This window comes from Panthera pardus, unplaced genomic scaffold (assembly GCF_024362965.1).
Source record: "Panthera pardus isolate Hobbes unplaced genomic scaffold, ASM2436296v1 HiC_scaffold_13, whole genome shotgun sequence".
NCBI lineage: Eukaryota > Metazoa > Chordata > Mammalia > Carnivora > Felidae > Panthera > Panthera pardus.
This window is the reverse complement of record NW_026526688.1, coordinates 139,606,186-139,632,608: the sequence shown is the minus strand read 5'-3', so window position 1 is coordinate 139,632,608 and position 26,423 is coordinate 139,606,186. Positions and strand designations below refer to the sequence as shown.

The following is a 26,423-nucleotide window of genomic DNA, read 5'->3' as shown; positions in this document are numbered from 1 at the left end:
CGCCTCTCCCATTCAAACTCGGGAATTTTAAGTTAAAGATATAAAAACACTGGAAGGATCTGAAATGAAAGGGGAGGAACCACACTTCCTAGCCCTCCCCCATTCTCTCCTTCCCTATGCTAAATGTCCAAGAAGAGTTTTCTTCACCTCATCCCCTTCCTCTTCCACCGTCCACTGGAAACTAGAGTGTATTTGTCCCCAAGGGTGATATCCTATCAGTGACTATCCCACGTCCTGGCTGAGTAGTTGTCTCAATGTGTAGGTGTCCAAAAATCCACGCCGTTGGAGAGGAATGTTTCCTGAAGTGGGATGAACAAAGTGGGAGGGAAGGGAAATGAGAAAAACACTTCTGACGGACAGCGGGTGTGTTTTGGCTCCCCACACCACCCGCCCCCACCCCGCCCAGCTCTCCACACTCCAGTCCCGGGGGAAACGGCTGGAACGGGGATCGGAGGAACTGCCTACTGGGTCCCCCGCTCTTTCGCTAGACCTGCCAATCGAAACCGCCTCGAAATTCGGGGGCCTTGGCAGGGGCAGGCCTCTGCTCCTCCTCCCCAAGGGCCAAACCCCTCTCTCCTTCTCCGCCACGCACGCAAGCACTCGGGCCGCTCCCGCGCCGCAGACTCCCGTCCTTTGCCCGCCTCGGCCCGAGTCCCGGCCGCTAGGCCCCTTCCCTCGCACCCGCACCCCTCCCCTCCCGCTGCCGAGGCTCCAGATGGCGGCTCCTCGCGTCGGGCTCGAGGCCCCCAGACGCCGCCCAGCAGCAGCCGGCGGTCGCTCCCTCCCTCCCTCCCAGCTGCTGCGGCAGAGACCAGGATGGACTGCTTTGAGAGGACGGCAGGCTCCTGCACTGGCTCTGATTGGGACGGGAGCCCCGCCGCGGAGGGGCACGCGGGAGCCGCGCTCACGGGGAAGCAGCTTTGCAGGCCCCAGGTGAGGAAGCCGCGGCGGAGGGGGCAGGAAAAGACGGGAAAGCCGGGCCACTCTCGTGGCGCCCTCACACCCACCCTCCGTCCCTGGCCTTCCTCCTCGCACCACCTCCCAGTCCTGGCCGAGCAGTAGCTGGACCGGAGCACCCGCAAGACCGCGGGGAGCGACCGTGCAGCTGCCAGGAGGGGGCGCCCAACTCCCCTGAGCCGGGGCTGGAGGGCGGGCTTTGCTGGGGATCCCGCCGCAGCCCAGGGGGAGGCTGTCTCGGCGGGCGGACTGCCCCCTTCTGCCCGAGAGCGGTAATGTCCAGCAGCTGCGGCCGCCCCCTTCCCCATTTTCTCCTCTTCTTCCTACCACCCTCTCTCGCTTCCCATTTGCTTCTCTTTTTACTTTGCCTGCCAGGTTCCGTTCCTACCCTCCGTGTCCCTCCTTCCATTCTGGAACTTTCCTCTCCTTCCTTCGTCCCTGCACACGCTCGGGGAAGGGTTTGGCTGCCCGCTAGGGGATGCTGGGGAAGGGGATGCATTTCAAGCCTAGACTCCCGCTCCTCTCCACAGATGCTCCTCTGAGTGCCCGACACAGCAGCCCTGAGACTGGCGGCAGGGGTCGAGGTCATTCTCTCACGGGCCAGGGCCGGGTGACTCTTTATTTGCCGGTGAGTGACGCGTCCGGGAGCAGCGCTTCCCCTGAACCGGGAGTGGGGAACGAACTCCTCTCACAGGACGGATGTATGAAGTTCAGAGGCTTGGTACTGAGCCCCTTTCTCCCACCCCAAAGTCAGGCCACTCGAGGGCATCTTCCCTTTACACATATCCCTAAAAACCCCAAGTCCGCCCCCCGGGACAGTTCTCACAGCTTCCTCCTCCTAAGCAGTTTTGCCGGGTGCCGGGGCGGCACTAAAAGGCCACCGCACCGGGCGTCTGTGCCCATCTGAGGTCCTCTCTAATCCCCCGTGCTCTGGCGCGTGCCCGCAGACCCTCCTCTCACCCCGGCGCCGCGGCCGATGGGCATTAGACCCCCGAGAGCACGTTCCGTAAGCTCCCAGCACAAATCCCCTCGGAAACATTAATCACAACCACCAGTGAATGCAAAATGTGTGCCCGTGCCGTGTCTGCTTTTTAATCCCGAATGTAATTCTGGAAAGCAGCATCAGAAAGGGGCTCTATTAATCCCTTACACGAACAAATACAATCTCTGACCTACTAGACTTGTTTTCCTGCAGTTTCACAAAGAGTTAGCCCCACTCACTAGAGGAATGTTCAAAGACAGGAAAACTGTGAGAGACTTGCCAGGCATTTATGCAATAACGGGGTGCACTTCAGCCAAAAGGCGTACCTGTTGGACAGTGGAATCACTGGCCAGGGATCCCGAAATTCTGCAGAGGCAGAAGCAGAGTATGTCCGGGGAGGGGGGAGAGTGGGTTGGGCAGCAGGCACCTAGAGAGTTTGGAAGCCCCAGAGGAACCCCAGTTCTCTCTCCTCCACAGGCTTGGGACCCAAGTGACCTAATCTGAGGGACTACCTCCTCATGAAGGCGCTAAAGCAGGCAGAAGGGCTCACCCACAACATTCAGGGGTCAGGGTTTGACCCCCTGAGGCCTGTTCCTCGCACTTGAGATTTCATTCTCACGTCCAATTAATCATATCTCCCTTCTCCCATTTTGATCAAAACCATCTTCCAGCCCTTCATCATTGTAATTTGCACCATTGCCTTTTATCTGCGATTAATTAGGAAATCGAAGAAGATAACGGAGGGTCAGGGTCAATAAATCAGCCGTAGGGACAGAAGGATGGACAGACGGTTGGGTGGGGGGTACTGTGTGGGTGGGGCACTGCCAACCGAGCCCGGTTGGAGCCGCGATGGGCTGCGCCGGAAGGGGTTAAGGCGCTCGTGGCGGGCTGAGTGGAGCGTCTGCTCTGAAATAACCCCAGTGGGCACAAGCAAAGACTTCTCACTGTACTACCGCAGTGGAGAGTCTCCTGAGATTTTTTGCTTTTCCTGTTTGAGTCTAGAAAAAGAGAGAGGAGAGGATTTGGGTGGGGTGAGGGTGGGATTCCTATTCCTGTCAAAGGGGCCTCCCTCCTGGCAGATGAACAGATTTAAAGCTGGGTGTTTTTAGGCTGGGATCTATTTCTTCTGAAGATCAATAGATTTACTTGTGCATCCTTTCCTTCCCTCTCCACTTGTCTGCCAGTCTGAGAGAAAGTGAGAGGAAGGGAAGGTGGAAGGGAGGGGTGGGGGGAAGAAAAAGAGAGACTGAGAGACTCTGTTCTTATGATCATATCATAACTCCCTAGCCAAAGAGAAAAGCTTGTAACACGGCGTGGCTCCCTGCTCTCGCAGAGGCGCAGGACGGTTCCTTATTCTTTTCTCCCTCCATGAAATCGATCACGCCTCCCAGACGGCTGAAGGAGGGCACTTTGCCACTCTTCACAGCTTCGCCCCAGCCTCTTTAGCTTTCAATTGAAAACCAATTAAAGGTTTCTATAAATCTGTTAGCTCCCCTTTTATCTGGGGACCCCTGATGCATGCGATACTGCCCTTTAGATGCCTCTTCCGTGTTTTGTTTTACAATTGTTGTATCAATATAATGCGGCCTTTCTTCTCCTGTCTCTATAGATACAGATACACAAGGAAAACCAAAGCTATTCAGTCTCCTCATTTGTCCAGCAGCCTAACAGTGGTGCCCTTTCTCTGCTGCTGCTTTCCCTGCTTCGGGAGCAGCAGTTATGGTAGAAGCAGATGGCTACTGATTGGGGGAGCTTTGTGGCTCTAATACTGAATACTTTATGGAAAAGGACTTTATCATGCTTCGCTGGGCAGAGGAACAAGGGGGTGAGATTTATGGCCAGGAAAAATAAATCTTTTCCAAGTTGTGGCTCCTTCTCACCAGTTGTCTCCTTTGCTGGTGGTGGGAGGGGGGGTCAAAACACTGAGGAATTGGTTTTATTTTATTGTATTCTCTTTTCCGCTAACATCACTTCTTAGTCAGTCTGAGAGGAGAGGAGACTAAGAGGCAGAAGGTTATGAAATACCTTAGGTGACTGTTGCTGCATCAGCATTCTCTGCCCTCAGGAGAAAAGCAGAAGGGAATGGTCTTGAACGCTGTCTGGGGCCAGGTTTTCCCGGACGTCCTGTTAGTTCCTGGGTAAAACATCATCCTCCATTATCCTATTCTCTATAGGGAACAAAAAAGGATGTAAATGCTCCCATCCGAAAAATCAGAGGAGGTCACTGGTATTGAAGGAGTGGGGCCCTGATGAGGCATATGGTGATGTAGGTATGCTCCTCCACTCTGAAAGGGTCTGAGCTGCGATGATGATTAAGGGATGTCTGGGAATGACAGTTTTGGGGCTCCTCATCGAATTTTCAAGCTTTGGGGAATATAGAGATTCCAACACTCTGCTGAAGGTCTAACGCACCCCAGGATGACTGACCCTTGCATCTTTTCTCTTTTCTTCCCCTCACCTGAGTTTTACCTCTCTTGAGTCAGGTATGCTCTCTGTCTGTTGCAGGAATGCAGCCCTTCTCCGTATGCAGTAGGCTGCACCTTTACTCCTCTTGCCCCCCAAACCTGTTCCCTAGAGCAGTGCCACCCTCTCTTCTACCCCTCCTTTAGGTCTCCCCCTCCCAGGGGCCACGACTAAAGACAGAAATGCTCCCAACTTGCCTACTGGCAGTTGGGCACAGAGACATGGAAGCCACATCCAATCGTGGGCCTCCCATTCCACATCAGACCCCTTATCTTCTTAACATTTGAAACGACATTTTCTACTCAAGAAACGTTTGTTGAGAATCTTTCATGTTCCAAGCTCCTTTTCTCTGCCTTTCCTATTATTTTACCTTGTCCCTAGAAACTGAAGAGGAGAAGCTAGGAGGAAGGAAAGGCATGCAGCTTCCGGAAGTGTCATCTAACTTTCGGCCACAAGCTAATTCTTCCCAATTCTGTGGGTACTATCACCCCAAATACCCACGCACACCTTTGTGCACTGTTTCTCTCTGAAAATGAGGGAAGTGAAGCAGGGAAAGCAAGATTTAAAAATTACATTTATCTAGGTTTCAAAGTGGCAAGCACTGAGATACTTTAAGTAATTAACTGTTTGGGCTCTTGCTGCATGCTAGGCCGAATGCTCTGCCAGGCTTATCACATTTAATTATAATCCTCTGAGTCAAACGCTATTCTCTCTAGTTCACAGCTCCCCTTCCTTCACAGGAAACAGACGCACAGAGAGGCTAACTAGCCCGAGCAAGAAGTCCAGCTGGGATCTGAACCCCGGCTTCCTCTTGCCGCCCTGTGAGATAAATGTTGTTTTTGCTATTTTACAAATGCGGGCACTCAAATTCAGAGAGGTTAGGCGATTCGCTCAAAGACACAGAGCTAGTAGATTCCTAATAGAAGCGTTTAGGAAGCCAAATTTGGAGCTCTTAACCACCACCCGTGGGATCCTTCACAAGAAAGAGCAATAAGGAGCCCACAACTGACCTCTGTCACCGGGCCCCTGCCTGGGCGGGAGACTTCCCAGAGCTCGAGGCTACAGGCGTGGGGGCGAACAACGCGCCTGCTCCGGGCCGCGGCTGCGCGAAAGCGGCGGGTGGCCCGGGGAGGAAGCTCAGCACCGCAGCCCCGGCCCCGACAGGGGCTCCGTCGGCCTTGCGGCCCATAATGCTCCGCGCGCAGCCCGCGTGCGGGCGTCCGGGGCGGGGCCAGAGGCAGTGGGAGTGAGAGAACTCGCTGTGCTCGAAGTCCCCCGGGCAGCGGCCCACCTCGCTCCCCAGACTTGGGTGTGGAGGGGAGGGCCGCGGCTGCCCTGCACGCTCCAGAGCTCGCCCGCTGCTGAGCCTCCGCCCTTCGAGGCAGAGAAGGGGCAGCGTCGCTCAGAGGCCCTGGGCCCCGATCAGACCGGCGGCGTGGTGCCCCAGGCTTCTCTGCCCACCCACACCTTGGCTTTCTGGCTGCAGCTCTTGAGTTAACCCGCGAGGCATCCCGTGTCCTCCGTGCGGGGTCGAACTGCCTCAGCCTTTGCTGCCCTCACATCCCTGCGTTTCTAACGCGGCGCCGCTACCAGTTCTAACGAAAGGACCCCCTGACGACTGAGGGATGGAAGTCTAATCAGCCTCCTGGCACAAAAGTGCTGCCTCTTCCGCAAAGGGGAGGAGGGAATGGGGATTGCCTGCCGCCCCTGCTTGGAACATTCGGGCCCTTCCTTCAGTAGAAGCGATCCCTGAATACCTGAACAGATTCTTCCTGCCTCTATCTTCCAGTACCTCCTTCCGGGTTCCCTAGAAACTTCGAGAATTCCTGTAGCCTTCGCTGAGTGGCTTTGAAAGCGGGTGCACAAGTCCCAAATTTTTTAAAAAGGAAACGCAGGCAGTGTTACTAACAGTGGCAATAGCCCGCACTGAATTAAGTATTTAATATGTGCCAGGTGTTGTTCTCCACACTTGCTAAGTATCACCTCACCCCTCTCAATAACTTTATGAATAGAATTTCCTTTACCACTCTCGGTTCTCAGATGGAGGCCTGAAGCACAGACCGGTTAAATTATCTGCCCGGGGTCAGGGGCCAGGATTCGAACCCAGAGAGTTTAGCTCCCCTGGTGGAGCTGGGGCCTGAACCTGAGTTGTTGGTCCTTCTTGGGTCAGTTCTCCAGACTTGTGAGTCAAAAGAATGCTCCCTAATAAAGGTATTGCGACCTCTCTGGGATGTCCAAGACTGAAATGAAACTAACCCCGGCTCTTGGAAGTTATCCCTTACCATCTGCTCAGAAACTGGCTTTCCAAAAGTCGTTCGCCCTGGTTTTCTGTCCTCACCGCGACCCAGGAGGCAGCTCTTTGCAGATCTAGTTTGCTGAGGAGGAAAACCAAGGCTGAGAGAGGTCACCGGCAGCCCTGCATATATGAGATAAGAATGCAGACCCGTGCCTCTGGAAAGGGGGTGGGTGCATGGGGGGGGGGGGGGCGGCGAACACTGCCTACCAGAGCACGTGCGAAGCGGGCTGGGAGGAGGGTGGTGGTAAAAAGAGCATTGCTGTTCCCTCACGCCCAGCCCGCAGGACGCCTTTCTGCGAGGCAAGTGGCGCCTAGCAGGAGACAAGGGTTGGCAATAATTCCTGGGAGACAGCAGGAGACTGGAGACTATGGAAAACATGGCGCTTCCTCCCTGCTCTGTCCAGGGCGTGTCTGGAGCACACCCAGCTCACCTCGTGGCCTCTTCTCCCTCCCACCCCCTCCCTCACGTTCATGGTTTACGTGAGCTGCTTCTAAAAGAGAGATCCCCTGTTGAAGGTGGCAAGTCTTGTTCTGTTCAGGTCCTGTCTAGTGTGAGGCTCCATACTCTTTGGTGACTCATCCCAAACATAGTGGGAGCCGTGTCTTCCCTTCATGATACCGTCAGGGTAATCTCCTGAGTCTCTCCCAGGGTGACCTTGTTAGCCCACACCGAACCCCATGTCTGTCATTGGCCTTCTCTGCACTCAGCTTTGTCGCTGTGCTCTTTACTAAGACATGGACACCAGGGACTCCAGACATCAGAAATTGTCTGCGTGTAGTAGGCATAAAGCATGGAACCAGCCACACTCTCAGTACATTGACTTTCCCCAAGATATTTTCACACATTCAGATGATCCCCACTTGTCTGAGACATTAACTTCCTAGAACCCCAGGTAAACTGATTCTGCAGTGTAGATAATGCTATGAGGCACCTGATCACACACACAAGGTACTAGGTACTAAAACCATACGTGGGAAATCTATTCTTTAGAACTCTATTCAATTTGGCTTCTCCCGGAACAATTGCTCTTCTATATGACTTCACACAAACTATCTTCTCCAGAACTATCCTACGTGAAAACATACAAGGAGCACCGCCTACTTTGTGAACTTGGAGCCAAGAAAAATGATAGTCCTGAATGTTTTTTTTTAATTGCTACCCTCAACAATATTCACTCCCAACCAGCTTAAACACACACACACACACACACACACACACACACACACGCACGCACACACACACACACATGCTAGAGAACCATATCTGATTAGATATAAAAATTGTTCAGACCTAAACTGAATTCTAGGCCTTTGGGAAACCTCAACATCCAGGTCTTTATAGTCAATATGTTTATTTTTCTTAGGATTTTGTGAATAATTTATTTGATATTTCTGGATATTATTTATTTTTAAAATATGAATTTTCCTCAAAACTTTAGAAGAGGTTATGAATTATATCTTGGTTATGTTTATATTATATTACCAGAAGACTATCAAATCAATCTGGGAACTGGCCTTTCGATCAGCAAGAGAACAAATATAACTTTCAATCTCCTTGCATGTTATTTCTAATATTTGGTAATGTATCTACAGTATTGTTTATAGTAGTCATGCAGTTACTGCTGTTTGTGGCAAGTTGATCTTTGAATTCTCTGAGATACCACTTCTCCAAGTATTAGAATTGAAGAAAGACTTACATTGGGAGTTTTTAAGTGCCTATGATGCTTGAATCAAAATCACGAAAGATGGTTTTCACTCAAACAGTCCAATATGTTATATGACCAGGGGAGCAGTTTAGGTATGAGAGCATAGTTTGTGAAGAAATCAAACTATATTTCCAAGGCTCTAGCAAAGCAATATGATTTGGTGCTGTGTGGTTACTGACTGATATCTATTCCCCCAAATCTTTTTCAGTTTTTTCCCCTTTATTTGCCTCCCTTTTCCTCAGAGAAAATCAGATGTCTGCCTCTCTCTTTAGCCTTCAGGAAAGTATGCCATGGACAGATTCCAAGCTAGAAAGTCCTGGGCATGTGTGCATTCTTCCTAGACCCCCTTCCCAGGAGAGGAATGTTTATGCTGCTCATCCCCCAGCAGCCCAATTTAAAATCAAAGTCCATACCTCAGAGAACTAGCTGGGATCAGATGCTAGGTATTTCTCCTAGTATTAACCCAGTGTAAGTCAATCAGCACCTGTCTTTTTAACTCAGGAATCATACACAGCCTAAAATAGAGAGATAAAGAGGTGAGATTCAAGTACTGAGTGTTGGGATAATGTCCCTTCTCCTGGCTGTGTAAAGAAATTTGATGTAGGACCTCTCAACGTGGTGACATTCCTAAGGCCTAGAGTCAGTCTTCTTAAAATCTGATGCTCTCTCCCATTTGAGACTGCTCCACAGCCCTTGGTCCCCAGTCTCCTGGAAAGCTGGGATCAGGGAATGAGGAAGCTTGGAGTGGTGACTGTGGCCCTACTTATAGTTCCTTCTGTCCACCCTTCTCCTCCTGCTGAGACCTATTCAAGCACTGTGGTGTCTGAGTCTAGGAAGGACATTGTAACCTACAGATTTGACAAAACTGGGATAGTCCTTGCCAGCTCTCTAGATATTATATGGGGAGTGGCATAAAAGCTGGGAGAACCTAACGGGTCAGATGCTGGATATTGGATTTGGCTCACAGGTCACAGTCACACAGGTGAGCATGAGGCACTGATTTCAGATTTGTGGTAGTTGTCTCCAATATTACCTCAGTTTGCCAGCCCTGCTAAAAGTCATACTCAGAAGCTAGTAAGCCAGTTAACTAGGACTCAGATCCAGGAGAGGAAATGAATTACACAAAGTCCTCAAAGACTATCCAGCTCACAGCTGAACTCCCAAAAGAAGGGGAAGGGGAACTTGAGATCCCTCAGAGTTATAAGCTTGAGAAAGGTAGGTTATAATCATAATGAGAATAGTTGTAGTAGAGCACCAGCATTAAAAAACAACTACATTTATTGAGAAACAGGATGAAGCAAGAAAAATGTGAGTCAGGAGTAATGATCTCTGAACTTGAGAGAATGGAGTCCCTCCTCCCAGGCTACAGAATTATCCATCCTTTGAGAGTCTGGCTATCCCTGGACCAGACTGGCAAACATTCACTCCTTTATCCCTGATGAACCACCTATAGTACTTAGGCAAGGAATAGACCCAAACTAAGATTGCCATGTACACTTATACAAAACAAAGTGCCCCCCATCCCTGTAAACTTTTACCCAGTCAGCAAGTCTGCCTCTTCTTGTCTCTGAGTTATCCCTTAGAACATTTCTTATTCTCCAAGATAAGGCTGTGCAATGCAATACCCCTCCATGAAGTTCCATTCTGTACCTCCCCCCAACACTCATAGCCCCATCCAGAGACTTCCCTGTGTGAAATTAGTAAGTGTTGGAAATAGTCTCCACAGTCTGTTTCATTGACCATCCTCTTGTCTCCCAGTGCATTTTCCCTCTCACCATGAATTGCTTTTTTTTTTTTTTTCTTTTTTTGGCAACTGAGACTTGCTGGTGTAGTGCTTTGGAAATAGGATTAGAGGGGGGTGGACCAGGACTTGGAAAGGAAGAGAGAAAGCAAAATAATGTGCTTTCATTCTTAAAGGGTAATAATCCTCCTGAGTGAGTTATTCTTGGAGACTTCACCAGCCTCCTATCAACTGAAGTTGAGGTATTTTGGGGCCCCATTTCTCTACCCTGGGAGGAGAAAGGGCATTTCCATTCTAATACTCTCTAAGAATCAGATTTCTTTTCTTACACTTTCTCCACCCTCTCACTTAGTTCATAAAAGGCACCACCTCCGGAATCATTCATCAACATCTCTCCAGCCTTCTCTTCCAAAACAATACTGCAGTTGTCTACGTGTGTGTGTGTGTGTGTGTGTGTGTGTGTGTGTGTGTGTGTACCATAATTGCAGGAAGCCTTGCTAAGGCAGAGCAAGGTGAACATACCTTCACTCTTCATTGTTGTCTCTGTAATTATTTAATTGGAAATAAAATCCCAGGGAAAAGAGCTCCAAATATAAACCCATTGTTCCATGTGAATTAGATCAAACTATTGACTGAGATGCATTTTTATAATACTGTTTGCAACTGAATAAATGCCTCAATCCTTCATTTAGTATCAGTGAATTCCAGGAAGTAATAACGCAGAGTGATTTCAAAGTAGTTTATGCACCATTTTAGCCCATAAATTTCTAGGGAAATAAAAGTAATTTCTACATTTTCTTTACATCCTATTAATAATTGTCATTAAGACCATTTATATTACCAGGCAAAATGTGCACCACTTAAAATACTGGAAAACCCTCAAAGTAGGAATGCTGAGCTTAATCTTGCCCATAGTTGTTTTTTGCTATAGCAGTCATTCAATACATAAGATAGAGAGTTGGTTGGATTCATAGAATGTTAGAAATTCTTTTATTTGGGGATTTTAATTTGAAATCAGTAGGGAAATCTTAATTAGGGGTCAGAAAAGTGGAATTGAGAACAAGTATCTGATGAACAAGTATCAGATTCTCAATACATCTCTCCCCTCACTGATATATAGAATCTTAGCTATTTTCTAGCTTGGGATTTGGACAGTCAAGCTCCCCACACCCAACTTAAGTGTCAGAAGCATTTTTTTTTTAATTTTTATACAAACTGGAGTTTAGGTTTCAGAACTTCAGAGGAGACATAGTCTAAGTGTCCTGTATATTTAAGAAAAGAAAGGCCAGCAGAAAGAAAAATGTTTTCCACTTAGAGTTTAAGGTTATCTAAGTGCCCACACACTGAAGTGGATGCTTTTATATTTACAATATGTAGGAGAATTTTTTTAATGGAATTGAATGGAGAGATGACTCTTCCTGGGAAAGGAACACTTTCTGTTCTCTGCATAACAGCAAAAGGAGGTTCTAAGGAGTGTTCTGATCAACAGTGTAATGGAATAAGGGTCTTGGGCACTGCACACACACACACACACACACACACACACACACACACACTCTGTCACTTTGTCAGGCTGGAACACCTCTCTAAGAGACCACAACTGTCTTTTGGCTACTTCTTTATCTTAACTTGCTGTTGTTAACATCTGTGCCTCTCCTGCCCTTTCTTTTTCCTTTTTTTCTCTGAATTCACTTAAGTGTCTGGCCACTATTCTTCATCCCTGCAGGTTTTCTTCCAGATGTTTGAGGCATTTTTTTGACATTTCTAATTCTTCCACCCTTTTTTAAAACAAGTGATAGGGGAAGGAGAGATGCTTTCTTGACACACACACACACACAGAGAGAGAGAGAGAGAGAGAGAGAGAGAGAGAGAAAGGATATATGAATGAAGCGTCCAGTCATAAGACAACTAGTGGCTAAAACACTCAGATTCTTTTATATGGACTTGTGAAAGCCCTCAACATTGAGCTTTGGTCAGAGTTGCCCTTTACCACAATGTTTAAAAGTGTTCATACATGCATAAAAGAAATGATAGGTTAAGATGAAAGACAATTCCCGTTTAAGAAGCTTTGAAACTCAGTAGCTAACCTGGAAATTCCCCTCATCCTCCCTAATGTATAGGGTTTTGCCTAATATATAGGGCTTTTGCAACCCTTCTTTGCCGGAGTCCCAGTTTACACCGAGGCAGGCGCCCGGTCTGATCACAAGAACTCGGAACTTGTGTCTGGGGGGGAGGGGGGAGGAAGGGGGCTAACCAAGACTGGGTGGAAATGGTGGTGGGTGGGTAGGGGGGAGATAGACATTAAGAAGAGAACTCACGCAGTCGGAAATTACTCCCACATTTTTATTTCTCCTCGGCAAAACCTTCCCTGGCCTCCTTGGACTGCGGGTGCGGCGAGGAAGGGCACGTTCTTCGCTGTCCCACTGGGAGCCAGAGGGAGGTCTCGAAGTTGAGAGGGGGTCAAACACTGTATGCACCCTTTCCTTTTAAGGTACGCTCTGCCAACCCCCAAACCACTTACCTTATTGCAGCCTGGATTAAAAAAAAAAAAACAAAAAAAACAAAAAAAACCGAGGCTGTGTCCTTCCTAAGTCGTGGTTCTGTTCCCTCCACTTAAGCCGGCTACACAATCTGATTCATCCTAAAGCTAACATACTGCCCCCCTTCAAAGCGGTGGTGTTGTGGGTGGGGCTGAGAGAGTGGAGCTGTCTATACACTAAAGGTCTTTCTTCCCTTAGGATTTGGTAGTTGAAAGGTGAAAGAGAACCCTGAGATCCCCCAGCGAAAATGTGTTGCGGCCCCTGTGGAAGGAGTCAACTTTCAGGCTGTTAAAGTCCTCAAGTCATTAGCTTCAGCTGCTGCACTAAAGGGGCAAGCCAGCGCCTCTAAGTGGCTTAGCGCACAAACGAGGCTCCCGAGACGGCCGCGGCAATCCCATCCGCTCTTCCATCACCGGCTGCACGTGAATTGCTCTCCGGAGCCCATCTCGGTAATACTTTTTACTTTGACTACCCCTCTCCGAGGTCTTAGAACACGGGCCGCCCCCAACATGGGACCCCCTCGGGGACAACGAAGAGCTCGCCAGGCAGCGGAAGAGCTGGGACTGCTTGAGCCTAGTAACCTGGATTCTTCCCACCCTTCTCCCCCTCACCTCTCCCCCCGCCCGGGTACTCGAGTTCTGGGACCAGAAGACCCCAGTAAGTCCCCTGCTGCGATCTGGTGGCGTCCGCGCTCCAGCATCCTCACCCCATCTCTGGACCCGGGGGGAGACAGAGCCAAGTTCTCACCAAAGCGCATCCTTTCTGAATCTTGCTCGGAAGGGCATGGTAGGGTGAGCGCTCCAAGGGAGAGCTGGCGCCGTTTTATCACCCCCAGGCAACTAGCTGCGCAAATCAGCGGTGGCTCAGTGGCCAGAGAATCCCGCGGGGCTAATCTGCAACCCTCCTCCCCTTCGCCAAACTCAGACTCGGGAAAGGCGCGCGGGGTCCGTGCGCGCGCTGGGTGGCCAGCTCTCTGCCAGAGGTTCCCCAAGTGCCAAGAGAAATGGAGAAAGGCCCGCTCCAGGTCTTTTGGTACTCCCCTTTCTGACCTCGACACTGATTTCCCCCTCCTCACAGTCCCAGAGGGCCGAAGCTTTAGGAGGATGTGGGCCAGGCTGCGCCCAGAGAGGCTTTGCCACTTGGGGAGCTCAGGACCTGCGGGGCGCAGGCAGGCTAGAGAGACCGCTTCGAGGCAGGCGGCGCCGGAGGGAGCGCCCAGCCCAGCAAAGAGTTAAAGGGAGGGGACGTGGGCTGTCACGCGTCATTGGGCAGATTATGTGCAGCAAACAAAAAGTGTGTGTCTGCGTGCCAGTCAGTCACTGCATCGGGTCCATCTGTACAACTCTCTCCGCGCGCTCTCGCTGTCTCGCTCTCGCTCTCACCCCTCTTACTCTCTCCTCATCTCTTTCACCCCATCTCTCCATCTCTCTCTCTCTCTCCCTCTCGCTCTCTCCCTCTCTCTCCCTCTCTCTCTCTCTCTCTCCTCTCTTTAGGTACAGCCTACGAGACAGCAATATCAACACCTCTTGACATGGAAATGCACTGATACAATAGGCAAAAGAAGCACTCGATTGCCTCTCCCGGTTCCAGGTGGCCTTATTTGGGCGATTCGTTCCTGACCTTATTCCTGGTAAGTGTCCGTGCTTTGATGTGGGAGGGGGATGGGGAGGAAGGCAGGTTTGCTAGGGGAGAGTGGAAAATTTTGCCGTCCGGCTCGTCATCTACCAGAAGAGAAGGGATCTCTCCCGGCAATACGGTTATACAAAGGGAGGAGCGGGTGGGGAGCACTTTGCGGGAGAAGCGAGCGACTGGGGAACGCGCGGCCGCCAGACAATGCCTGCCTATCGGGAGGGCGAGCGGCCGGCGGCAGCCGCGGGCGCTCCGCGAGCCCCGCGGGCTCTGGGGAGGACCCTCCCCCCCGGACGCTGAGCGCGGGGCCTGGAGCCGGCAGCGGAGCTCCGAGCGGCTGGGTGCACGGGCGACCGCACGCCGGCCGGCGAGCCCGGGCTCTCGCCCAGCGGTTATTGTGGCCGGCTCGAGGCTCGTGGCGGCCGCCGCGGCGACGCGAACCCCTATTAGCGCGGCGTAGCGAGGATCTTTTCACCATATTGTTAGGTAGAACTGCATTTTAATGATTGCGTCCCTGCTGTTGCCCGAAGTGACGGGGCGACCTCCCGGCACAATGAAACGCTTGTGTGAAAGAGACTTTTAAAAGGAGGAGAGAAATTGAGGCATAAAACGCTGAATTGAGGAAACTGAAAAGGAGAGAATAGGATTCCGTTGAAAAGGAGATGAGGGGTTCTGAAGGCTTTTTATTTTTTAACGTATTTAAATTTGCAGTTAGAGGTCAGAAAGGCTACGTGTGTGGGGTAAAAGATGCCCAGAGATAGATGCTGTGATAAAGTAAGTTTCTACTTTATGGATATTTTCTCTTATTTCTGTCTGGCAGATACAGCCCAATACTTGACATTTGCCGGATGTAGCGGAGTGAATGGAAAAAAAGGCTGACCAAAGTTTCATGCTCTGTTAGCTGGAAAGGAAAAAAAAAAAAGCTCTACCTTGTAATCACATTTGCAAGATTAATTGGTTAATAGACATTAGGATAAAAATGGACATTACTAATATTATTCCATAATGAACAGCTACTCAGGAAAAGAATTAGGTCTACTCTTTCCTGCTACTTAAATTATACAAAGCATACATAAATTATTGCCTATCTCAACGTTGTTAGGGAAAAACCAACTTGGGGGAGTCTTTTAATCAGTCAGAGTTAAGAAGGCAGTTAGTTCAAGGCCAGTTTAAAATTTAAATTCCTGTTTTGTTTTTGATTAAAAATGACAAGTTTTGGAAGGGTGTCCCGTGGCCAAGGAAGGAAAATGTCTCTTTATGACAGTTTAATACAGAGCCCTCCATCAGGGCATTACTCTCTGAATTGCTGTGGATTAGTCGGAGAGCCCACAGAGGTCTACACAAGTGGGGCTGCCCCCTCTTGCCCAGACAGGGTCATATCTGGGGAAGAGAGAATTCACCAGTCACTGCACACACAGTATTTCAACCAGGGGACACGTCAGGCCTGCCCTGTACCTGCTACTTCATGAGGTACATGCAACTCAATCCACCCCCTTGTATAACAAGGTAACTGGGATTCACCCTCATCCATAAATAAGCATGTCGAGAAAAAAATAATTACCTCTGCTTGCTGCTTTTAATTAAAGCCTCGGAGGAACAGTGTTGGATTATGGTAATGAGCAGACATACGTCCCCTCTTGTAGGCTGCAGAGAAAGGTTAGCTGACACAGAATCAGTGGCCCAGACACTCCACTTGAAATCCATTCGCCATGCTCGGCTGTCTCTGCTTGCTCACTAAGGCTGCTCCCCTCTTTGGAAGAAAAACAAAACAAAACAAAACAAATCAACTCCTGGCCACTCAGTTCAATAAACAAGAGGAGAGGAGAAGAGCTTTCTCCCAAGGGTTGAAAGTTATTTTCAGTCAGGAAACTATATGCTAGTAAAAAAAAAAAAAAAAGAAAGAAAGAAAAAAAGAAAAAAGAAAGAAAGAAAAAAGAAAAAATCCTATTGTTCTCCCCAATCTGGTCCCAAATCCTGGCCCATCCTCCCCCAAGCTGATGCAAAAACCCGATCTCTCTTTCCTAGCCCTGTTTTCCTTCTGGAGAGCAGTGCACTCTGAGCTCCCACTCTTCCAATTATTTTAAAAAGCGAGTGAGGGGTGGGAAGGAGAGGAAAGTACTCCTTAGTTGTCATTTTCAAAATGCTCCAGACTTAATCTGCCACTGGCTTTATTTTGGAAATAAAGGCTATGCAAAAATCAGGCAAATTCAAGAAAATTTTGTCTAAGAGTTGAAATGTTCTGCCTGGATTCATAGAGGCAAAAGGAATAATATAAATTGTTTCCTTGTCCTGTGTATCTGTCTCCAGTGATGGAGGATTCAGGCATCCAGCGGGGCATCTGGGATGGAGATGCCAAGGCTGTCCAGCAATGTCTAACAGATATTTTTACCAGCGTTTACACCACCTGCGACATCCCTGAGAATGCTATATTCGGTCCCTGCATCCTGAGCCATACTTCCCTGTATGACAGCATAGCTTTCATTGCGCTCAAGTCCACAGACAAGAGAACAGTCCCCTATATCTTCCGGGTAAGTCTTGGCCAGTGGTGCACAGGGTATGAGGGTAATGCCTTGTTGAAAACTAAGAATCATTCAAATGACAATCTGAGATAGGTTCTGAATGTAGAAAGTGAAATAATGTGAGACATCCTATTTAACAGATCAAAACATTAAAAACAGAAAAACAAACTCAAATTATTGGCAACTTATTTCTGGAATAAATGACAAAAATTCGATTCGGAGTACCAGGTATATCTAAATTGCTGCCTCAGTCCTAGGCTTTCCTGGTGATAAACACAACTTTCTTAACTTTGGGGCAGATTTCAACCAGGGTTGAAGCTGTTTGCATAATAACTACTCTCTGTAAGTTCTTTTATTATAAGCATTGGCTACATTTGTGTTCCAACCTAGGAGGCCTAGTTTTCTCCTAAATGTTACTCTTTCTAGTAAGCTAGCTAATACCGAGAATTTGTATTTAATAAAGATGTTAATGGCTTAACAATAAAACAGCATTAAATTTGTATGAGTTTCAAGATATAATTCCTCTCTCATTCTTTCTTTCCAAAGAAGAACTATTAATTGTTTAAGGCAAAATTAGGAGGATGAATCAATGCCACAGAATAATTTCTAAGATCTAAACTTGCTTTTTTAACTTCCAGAAACAGACAAAATCCCTTACACTTGTGTAATGTGAGATAATTGAGAAGTGCATTCTCAAGAGGTTAATACTAATTTAAATTGTAAGGAAAAATTTCCTCACCAATATATGAAAACTACAGTTTCATCTATATGATTGATACAGTGTTTCAAAGGACCGTTATCTTGCCTCCTGGTTACAAAAACGAAGATGGGTGCCGACCTGGGTCTTGGTTAAGCTTGAGCTCAGATAATTCCCTGGAAAAGAATAACATAGAGGAAATGGTCCGGTTCCTCTGGCTTCATTCTCTCACAGGAGTCTCCCCCACCCCCCACCCCCATCCCCTACCTCCTTGTATTCTTTCTTTTTTCCAAACTGTAGGTAGACACCTCAGCAGCAAATGGTTCTTCGGAAGGTCTCATGTGGCTGCGTCTCGTCCAATCAGCCAGAGATAAAGAGGAACAGAACCTTGAAGCCTATATAAAAAACGGACAGCTGTTTTACCGCTCTCTCCGCAGGATTGCCAAAGACGAGGAGTTACTAGTTTGGTACGGGAAAGAACTGACTGAGTTACTCTTGCTCTGCCCCTCTAGATCCCACAGCAAAATGAATGGTAGGTTGGCTCGCGACCTGCGACGGGGCCCTTCGCTAGCGGGGAAGACGCAGGGAGAGGCGGGGGCTCCCTCGGGCGCACTGGCGTCTTTCCTCTCTTAGGGCGTCTGGGCAGGGAAACTTCGAGCTGGGACAGATAGGTGACGATGAATCGGGGACACTAGGCTTGATGACTGCACTCCTCCCCCGCGCCCCAAATCAGGAGGGAAAGTTAGATCAGGTCGGACAGGATACTCTTTTCTCAGGCACTCAGGTCCTGAGAGATGAAGGTGGATTTGTGAAAAGGGTGATGGCAAACTGGTCTGGAGACGATGCTTAGTAATCCTGTGGTGTGCCTGTGTGTGTGCGCGCGCGCACGTGTGTGTGTGTGTGCGTGCGTGTGTGTGTGGTGTTTTCTCACTAAGCAGGGTCGTCCCCTTACACATGCCTGGAATGCAGCCAACGTTTCCAGTTTGAGTTCCCCTATGTGGCGCATCTGCGCTTCCGCTGCCCCAAGAGACTTCACAGCGCTGATGCCAGCCCCCAAGAAGAGCAAGGCGGCGGCGTGGGCACCAAGGATCACGGGGGCGGGGGCGGTGGCAAAGACCAGCAGCCGCAGCAACAGGAAGCGCCCTTGGGCCCGGGCCCCAAGTTCGGCAAAGCCGGACCTATCCACCACTACCCGGCCCCCTCCCCCGAGGGCAGTAACCAGCCCGCGGCAGGCGGCGGCGGCGGCGCCAAGCCCTCCACGGACTTTCACAACCTGGCCCGGGAGCTCGAAAACTCGGGGGGAGGCAACAGCTGCTCCCCCGTCCGGGGCCTCGGCGGCGGCGGCGGCGGCGGCCACCAGGAGGCGGAGCTGAGTCCCGACGGCAACGCCACAGGCGGCGGCAAGGGGAAGAGGAAATTCCCGGAGGAGGCGGCGGAGGGGGGCGGCGGAGTGGGGCTGGCGGGGGGCCGGGGCCGCTTCGCCGAGCGGCCCCTGCCCGCCTCCAAGGAGGACTTGGTGTGCACCCCGCAGCAGTACCGCGCCTCGGGCAGCTACTTCAGCCTGGAAGAGAACGGCCGCCTCTTCGCGCCGCCCAGCCCCGAGACGGGCGAGGCCAAGCGCAGCGCCTTCGTGGAGGTGAAGAAGGCGGCCCGAGCGGCGGGTCTGCAGGAGGACGCGGCCGCCGACGGCGGGGGCGCGGCCGCCGAAGACCAGGACGCGGGCGGCGGCGGCGGCGGCTCCTCCACGCCCGTGGCCGCTTCCCCGGCAGGCGCCGACAAGCTGCTGGCCCCGCGGCCTGGGGGCCCGCTGCCCGGCCGGCTGGAGGGCGGCAGCCCGGCGCGGGGCAGCGCCTTCACCTCGGTGCCGCAGCTGGGCGGCGCGGGCGGCAACGGGGCGGGCGGCGGCGCGGGCGCCGGGGCCTCCGGCGGAGCGGGCGGCGGCCAGGGCGCCGCGTCGGACGAGCGCAAGAGCGCCTTCTCGCAGCCGGCGCGCTCCTTCTCCCAGCTGTCCCCGCTGGTGCTGGGCCAGAAGCTGAGCGCGCTCGAGCCGTGCCACCCCGGCGACGGCGTGGGCCCCACCAGACTCTACCCCGCCGCCTCCGACCCTCTGGCCGTGAAGCTCCAGGGGGCCGCGGACCTGAACGGAGGTTGCGGGGCCCTGCCGAGCGGTGGCGGCGGCGGCCTGCCCAAACAGAACCCCTTCCTCTACGCCACCGCCTTCTGGCCCAAGAGCTCCGCTGCCGCCGCGGCGGCGGCCGCGGCGGCCGCGGGGCCCCTGCAGTTACAGCTGCCCTCGGCGCTCACGCTGCTGCCGCCTTCCTTCACCTCGCTGTGTCTGCCCGCGCAGAACTGGTGTGCCAAGTGCAATGCCTCCTTCCGCATGACCTCCGACCTGGTGTACCACATGCGGTCGCATCACAAAAAGGAGTACGCGATGGAGCCCTTGGTGAAGCGGCGGCGGGAGGAGAAACTCAAGTGCCCCATTTGCAATGAGTCCTTCAGGGAGCGCCACCACCTCTCCAGGCACATGACCTCGCATAATTGACACGGAAAGGACCCTAGCTTTCCACGCGCGCACAGTCACAGTCAAGCCACCTACAGGAAAAACACGCGAGGACATCCACCACCTCCTTGTGACCTGAAACATTGCACCCAAAGACAGAAACACACACACACACATACACGTGCCACCCCAACCTTCTCATTGACCTGTTTACCCGAGACCTGCATTATACACGCAGACACACACACGCACGCACGCACGCACACACACGCACGCATACAAGACAGGATGGTGGATTTTTGATTGGGTGGGTTGTTCGAGGGGTTTTCTTTTGAATGCACGCATTTTCACTTTCCAAAAACAAAGGTACATTTTTAAAAATGTCATATATTGCAACATATTGATGCATTTGTCATACGTTTCTACTTAAATTATTAAGCACTTACGGTTTAGATGTAATAATTATATGTAAGGGCAAAATTTATTTTAGATATAAAGTAAAGGAGGAGGGTGAGATGCTTTCTGCATTTCTTGATGACAGTTTGTGTTCTTACAAAAAAATAAAATAAATAAAAAGGGGTCACCATTCAATTTAAGTTTCCAGGGGGAAGTGCATGTATCATGAAATGATTATGGACTTCAATGAAGAATGTCATCATTATGTAAATATGTATTTCCTTTTAATACAAAGTGTAATTTTGTGCCAGTGAAATGGAGTCTGAATAGTTATGTGTTTCTTTTATCCCTGGAAAGATTTATTAAACTTTATAGATTATCCAGGTATGTTGGATGCTTTGACAATAAATGACTATTTTCTTCAAAGCAATTATTTGGAAAGTGTTTTTAAATACTTGTTTTGTAGCTCAGGGCTACACTTTGAGTAGATACCACCTATTTTCATTGAGTCTCTGAAGACAGGAGATAGCAAAAGAGGGATAATTAATCCCGTCCCACTTATATTTATTCACTCTAAGCCGATACTGAGCCTAAAAGGGAGAAGACAAAGCTTGATTATTGTTGGGAGAATCTTTAGCTGGAAAGTGGTGGTCTTCTTCATATAAGGACAAATCATTTAGACAAAGATGTCTGCCATGAAGCTAGCCTGTCAGTGGGATGTCAGCATTCTTTTCAGCAATAGGGTAATTAGCATCTTCACGAGTGGCCAGAGACAATTTTCAGGCCTTGATCAGAGAAGCCAGATGAAAGGGCCACTTTAATTCTACTAAGTGATGCCTACATGGAGGAGTATCTTGTCCTCTAGAATCCTTCAGCATTCTGTCACTACCTATTAGGAGGCCCAATGGGGGAGTTTCTTTAGAAACCAAGGTGACATGACCATGGTAGTCTATGTATTGCGGGGCTCAGCTTTCCCTCTAAACGCTTGAGCAGCTGCACTGCACAGCCTTTGTGGGGTGGTAGTGGGGGGGGGGGAGGGGGAGAGAACCAGTCCTGGAGAATTACCATACAGAGGAATCTGAGAATTCTCCTCTTTCTGCTCTTCTTCTTATGAAAAGTCTCTCTGTACCCTTCATATATGGACAATTCTTAGTTAAGTTCTTCAGCAACCATTAGGTGCAAAACCAAATAAATGATGAACCTTAGTTCTTACGGTAGCATGCATTTAATCCATTAATCCACAAACACTCCACAAACACTCCCCTAACAAATACTACACTGGTTTATCTATCACAGGAGGTATTCTTTCCTATTTTTTCTTTCTTCACATCTTGCCAGCCCTCCCCTATGTCAGAAGGACATCTGTGAAAAAGTCTGAAGAGGGAAAATCGCATATTGTCTGAAGGCATTCAATGGTTCCCTCTCTAAAAAGATTTTAAAGCCTTCATTATCTTAAGGTGACCACAGAACAAGTTATGATTAGGGCAGGGATCAAGTAAAGACCAGGGGTAGGGCAAAGAATTGTATCCACAGTGTGAACCCTGTTTGGCAGAAAAGTAGGTTGACTTTCTTATCATCTAAGTACTGTTCTGTGCCACATTACTCAGAGGCCTGTTCTCAGTTTTCACAGGCAACAGTTGGACGATGTGAAACACTAATCCCCAGTAAAGTGGAATGAGAACATACCAAAATTTCAGTTCTAACTGTTATTCGTGACTAACATGACTCTGCATCATTACTGGCATCCTTTGATTTAGCTGCATCTTGGTTTTCTCATCTACACAATGAGTGAGGCAAGTTAAACTACTTCTAGCAATGGGGAATTATTTTTGCTAATGGGCTAATCAGGTCCCAATTAAATCTAAAGGGGAATGTGTAGAGAAAAGACCAAGAATCGTCATGAAGCAGATTCAATGGCAAGAAGTGAGAAAGGTATTTGGAGACAAATGAAACATGGGCCTCAGGAGATCCTTAAATCACAATGCTTGAGAGGCTAACTAAATTGTCCATACCTGAGATGCTAGTGGATCTTTCGAGAAAAAGTATCTTTAAAACCAGCCCACCAACAAACAACACAGGTTGCTTGGGGCCTCACTTTCCAAAACAAACAACCCCCCCCCAAAACTTAAATGCCCCTATGTTTCTGTTCCAGTCGTCCAGAATCTCCTCTTCACCAGCTGGCTTTGTTACCTATTGGGGATTCAGAGATGAACTTAGGTCTAGAAAAAGGTAAGTAGATGCTGCTTTTTGTAAAGTCTGGAAACATGTAGTTTGAAGGATATGTGTAGATTTCCCTTGTGTTTTCTTCTGTATGATCATTAATTTAGTCACACTATCAGGAATAATGCTCAATCTTGGCTGAGCTACGGCCCAGGCATTGCAGGTAGCTGTGTTCACAGCAGACACTTGAGGGCTGGGCTCCTGTGCTGATCAATTTGCCCATGAAATCTTTTTGGCGGGAATTATTAGGGGAAGGGTGCTCAGAGCTAGTCTGCCTTCAGCCAAGGCAAACAAGCTTTCTGATGTATCTTAACTCTCTCCACGTCTGAACTTTCTCAGATGAGACTTTCTAAGATTCCATAGCCCCACCCATCTGCCCAGCTAGCCGAGGTCACTGAGGCCAGGGGCATAGATGTCTGCTCACAGCTGCAAAGGTAACAAGGTCACAAGGTCATGCAGGCTTGCAGCTGTATTGGTCAGCTGAAGTTCAGGCAGGTGGCCTGAGCTCACAGCCCTGAGACCGAAGGTTCTAAACACTGGGGAAAGGGAAATCAACCGGTTGCTGCTCCAGGATCTGCTCTGTCCCAGTCGGGGGCAGAATACCGGGTGCCTAGGGCCTTCGATCTCCAAGCGTGCTCTCTGAGCAGATTCCGAATCCCTCTCCTCTTTTGGCTTTTGTCAGTGGGGTAGGCTAAGGGCGGGGAGAGGTGGGGGGGACGCCTGTATTTCCCAGGATCTGCTTGCAGGGTATGGTTTACGCCCATAGGCTGGGCAACTGAAGGGCCCCAGAAGACACGCAGATCCTGCACCTGTTCCAAGGCGTTTCAGAGGGGAGACCGAAACCCGACCCGCCCGAGAAAAGTTCCCAAGGTCTCGGGCCCACTTCTAGGTTATTCGGCTCTTGGAGGCCCAGAGTCTCGAGTTTTGCAGTGGCCGCCAATCGCGCCAGTTCCAAGCACCCGTCTGCCGCCGCAGTTCCGCGCCGCGGTGGACGGGGTGGGGGTGGGGGACAGGTGTTCTAGCCCTAGTTCTGCATTTCCCACCTCGCACCCCCAATCTCTGAACTGCGATGCACCGCTTGCTCTCCGTCCTCTATTAAGTTTTCCCTCCCCGCAGCTTCTCCCTTAGGCGCGGTGACCAGTAACCGGCCAGGAAGTACTCCCCCGCCCATCCCGATTCCGAGGACCCAAGCCCTAGAGCGGCCTAGCCGGGTGGATCCGGAGCTTCCTACCTCTCGCTCTCTTTCCACCCACTATCCGTGCACTCCCCTTTGACAGCCAAGACCTTGCGGAGAGCCAGAGACCGGTCCCCTGGGGCAGACCACTGCCGACTCACGGAGCTTGGGGCCAACCCTCGAGCAAGGATCCGGCCCCGGGGGGTGGGGGACGGGGGCGGGGGGCGGGGGGTTAGATTTAGATTTTCTTTCTTTTTTCTCCTTGCCCAGTCCCGTGTTCTGAAATCATTACTGGCTCCTACCGTGGTGTCTTCTGTCTCCCCTTACCTCAATCCCTCCTCACCTCCATGTCTCAAGCATTTCTGAAGATTTGAGACATTCCTGGAGTTTTTCATAGAAGCCTGCCCTTGCTGATTCTCAGCCATCCAGGCAACCGACTTTTCTGGGAGCTGCACCAGCCCAATAGGAGACTTTACTGTCAATTTACTGGGTATTGAGGACTCCCCCACACCTGATCTGGGGATTCAAAGAGATAGACACGTGCCAGTTCCCCCCAGACACACACACACACACACACACACACACACACACACACACTTCTACAACAAGTTCTTCCTAGGAGAAGAAGCAGTTTGCCTGGCTTTTGAATTGATATGCTTTTGGCCTTGCTTGGAAATGTCATTGTCTTCCCTTGAAGGCGCAAAAACACCTCCGCCAGGTGTAATAATTTTAGCCTGCCCAGAAGTTTTATGAACTGGAAATGGAATGAGAAGCTGGGCCACCTCCTTTTTTCTCTTCCACATGCATTTTGGTTGAGAGGTCAGCCATGAGGCCTAGAATGTTGAGGCTGGAAGGCATCTCTTAGACTAGTGGGCTTGAATGCCCCTGACTTTGTAAGCTGGTGGGGCAGGGAGAACAGACATTTTGACTCTCTACTTCACAGATCCCATCCCTAAGAGAACTTTAGTTTTTCTTACTTTAAATTAGAACTTAAAACTTTTCAGGAGTGCCTGGGTGGCTCAGTTGGTTAAGCGTCCAACTTCGGTTCAGGTCATGATCTCACGGTTCATGAGTTCAAGTCCCGAGTCGGGCTCTGTGCTGACAGCTCAGAGCCTAGAATCTGCTTCGGATTCTGTGTCTCCCTCTCTTTCTGCCCCTCCTTTGCTCACTTTCTCTCTCTCAAAAATAAATAAACATTAACAAATCAAAAAAAAAAAAAAAAGAACTTAAAACTTTTCAGAAACACATCTATTCTCCAGTGGTGGTAGATGAGGAAACTGAAGAAAAAGTTCTACAAAGAAATTCTTTTTTTTTAAATCTGTAGGATTAGAGGTCTGGTAAAGTGTCCTATGTAAATAGCTAACCTGGTTATACTCACTATTATTTACTTATCCCTTTTCAAGCTATGTGTGTATGTGTGTGTGTACTGAAATATATATGTATGCATGTTTTTACACATGGCATATATATATATTATATACACACATATATACTTATATATACCAGTGTATATATCCAATTTAGTACACACGTACACAGGCACACAACAGGAAGGCATTGTTTTCGGTACTTTTCATTTGTCGATTTGGATTAATTCTCACAACCTACCCAAGAAGAAGCCTGCTAAGGGCTCCACTCCTTCGTGTTTTAGGATTGTGTGGTGAGTATGGCTGTCATCTTGGAACAAAAAGGTGAATCTAATAATACATGGTAATGGAAAGAATAATGACTTCTAAGTCAGACGGCCTGCTCCAAAATTTGTGGCCTTTCCATGCATGCGTCTCAGTTTATTTTACTTGAACTTGTGAATAATACCACCTCTGGTCTTATCACACAACTGTGTCTTGAATAGCAAACCAAATCATTCACGTAGAAGCTTTTCACTTATTATACATGACTGTCTTCCCTGTTGGTGAAAGAGATATGCTTTTAACCTTAACTTACTTACCTTAGGTGGTTAGGATGCTTTATTACCTCTATAAGAAATCTTTTGTGATTTTAATTTCCTTTAGTGATCTTTGCTCGTTTTTAAGCACAAGTGGGAATAACAGCTGGTCTGATTTTGAGTTTTGATCTGGCAGGGACCCCTGACCCCAGCTCAAGTTTCCTAGTGTTTTTAAATGGATCTTAAGCGACAGTGCATTATTTCATTATACATTTCCTGGCTTTTAAAGAGATTTGAAGGATACATACAATATCTTTTTCTTTTTCCCAAATTCTTCAGGAAATAAACTCTTCAGAGAAATATTAAGATTTTGTGTGTGTGTGTGTGTGTGTGTGTGTGAACCAAGAAAAGGAATTACATTTGGAAGAAAAAGCCATGGGACAAACATAACTATCAGTTCTTTATCCCTTCACTTGTCTGCAGATGTCCAGCTACCAATTCCACATTCTTCTCATCCTTCTCCCCGCCTCTGGAGAAAAGCAGAAGTGTGGGTTTCAGGGGAGGAATCCAGAAAACGGTCTCACCCTTGACCAGGATCCCAGAGCACATCTGCTCTGGGGGTTGAAATCTGGAGAAATGTAGCATGACTACACTCTTGTCTGGGGATTCATCTCTGGATGGGTGTGCCAAGGTTACACCATCCCTTGTAGAACTC

General features: G+C 49.4%; 1 protein-coding gene and 2 long non-coding RNA genes across 7 annotated transcripts; 1 reads left to right on the top strand and 2 right to left on the bottom strand.

The window, feature by feature from the left end:
* Positions 1-409: 409 nt before the first annotated feature.
* Positions 410-20,859, top strand: PRDM8 (PR/SET domain 8). Of its 4 annotated transcripts, none has more exons than XM_053901462.1 (7): positions 410-933; positions 1,488-1,585; positions 12,884-13,134; positions 14,179-14,315; positions 16,622-16,842; positions 17,831-18,062; positions 18,469-20,859. In XM_053901462.1, the coding sequence occupies exons 5-7, from the start codon at positions 16,624-16,626 to the stop codon at positions 20,073-20,075; spliced, it is 2,058 nt and encodes a 685-aa protein (XP_053757437.1). In that variant the 5' UTR covers positions 410-933; positions 1,488-1,585; positions 12,884-13,134; positions 14,179-14,315; positions 16,622-16,623; the 3' UTR covers positions 20,076-20,859. The 4 variants fall into 4 exon arrangements, with proteins under 4 accessions (XP_053757437.1, XP_053757434.1, XP_053757436.1 ...); XM_053901459.1 differs by having other exon boundaries at positions 18,466-20,859; XM_053901461.1 differs by lacking the exons at positions 410-933; positions 1,488-1,585 and adding an exon at positions 12,455-12,636 and having other exon boundaries at positions 18,466-20,859.
* On the bottom strand, positions 1,580-5,590 carry LOC109277075 (uncharacterized). 2 transcript variants are annotated; one of them, XR_002084990.2, is made up of 3 exons: positions 5,413-5,590; positions 3,965-4,107; positions 1,580-2,937 (listed from the first exon to the last, which is right to left on the bottom strand). It is a non-coding gene; the product is annotated as an uncharacterized LOC109277075 (long non-coding RNA). The 2 variants fall into 2 exon arrangements; XR_002084991.2 differs by lacking the exon at positions 1,580-2,937 and adding an exon at positions 2,945-3,124.
* LOC128776588 (uncharacterized) lies at positions 14,978-19,760 on the bottom strand. Its single transcript, XR_008421751.1, has 5 exons — positions 19,668-19,760; positions 17,798-17,925; positions 17,573-17,706; positions 15,876-16,064; positions 14,978-15,215 (listed from the first exon to the last, which is right to left on the bottom strand). It is a non-coding gene; the product is annotated as an uncharacterized LOC128776588 (long non-coding RNA).
* Positions 20,860-26,423: the final 5,564 nt, after the last annotated feature.

Coding starts and splice junctions, on each gene's coding strand:
- PRDM8 (XM_053901459.1), top strand. CDS start 16,624: ATGGAGGATTCAGGCATCCAGCGGGGCATCTGGGATGGAGATGCCAAG. Junction 16,843..17,830: donor CAGTCCCCTATATCTTCCGG/GTAAGTCTTGGC, acceptor TCCAAACTGTAG/GTAGACACCTCAGCAGCAAA. Junction 18,063..18,465: donor ATCCCACAGCAAAATGAATG/GTAGGTTGGCTC, acceptor TTTCTCACTAAG/CAGGGTCGTCCCCTTACACA.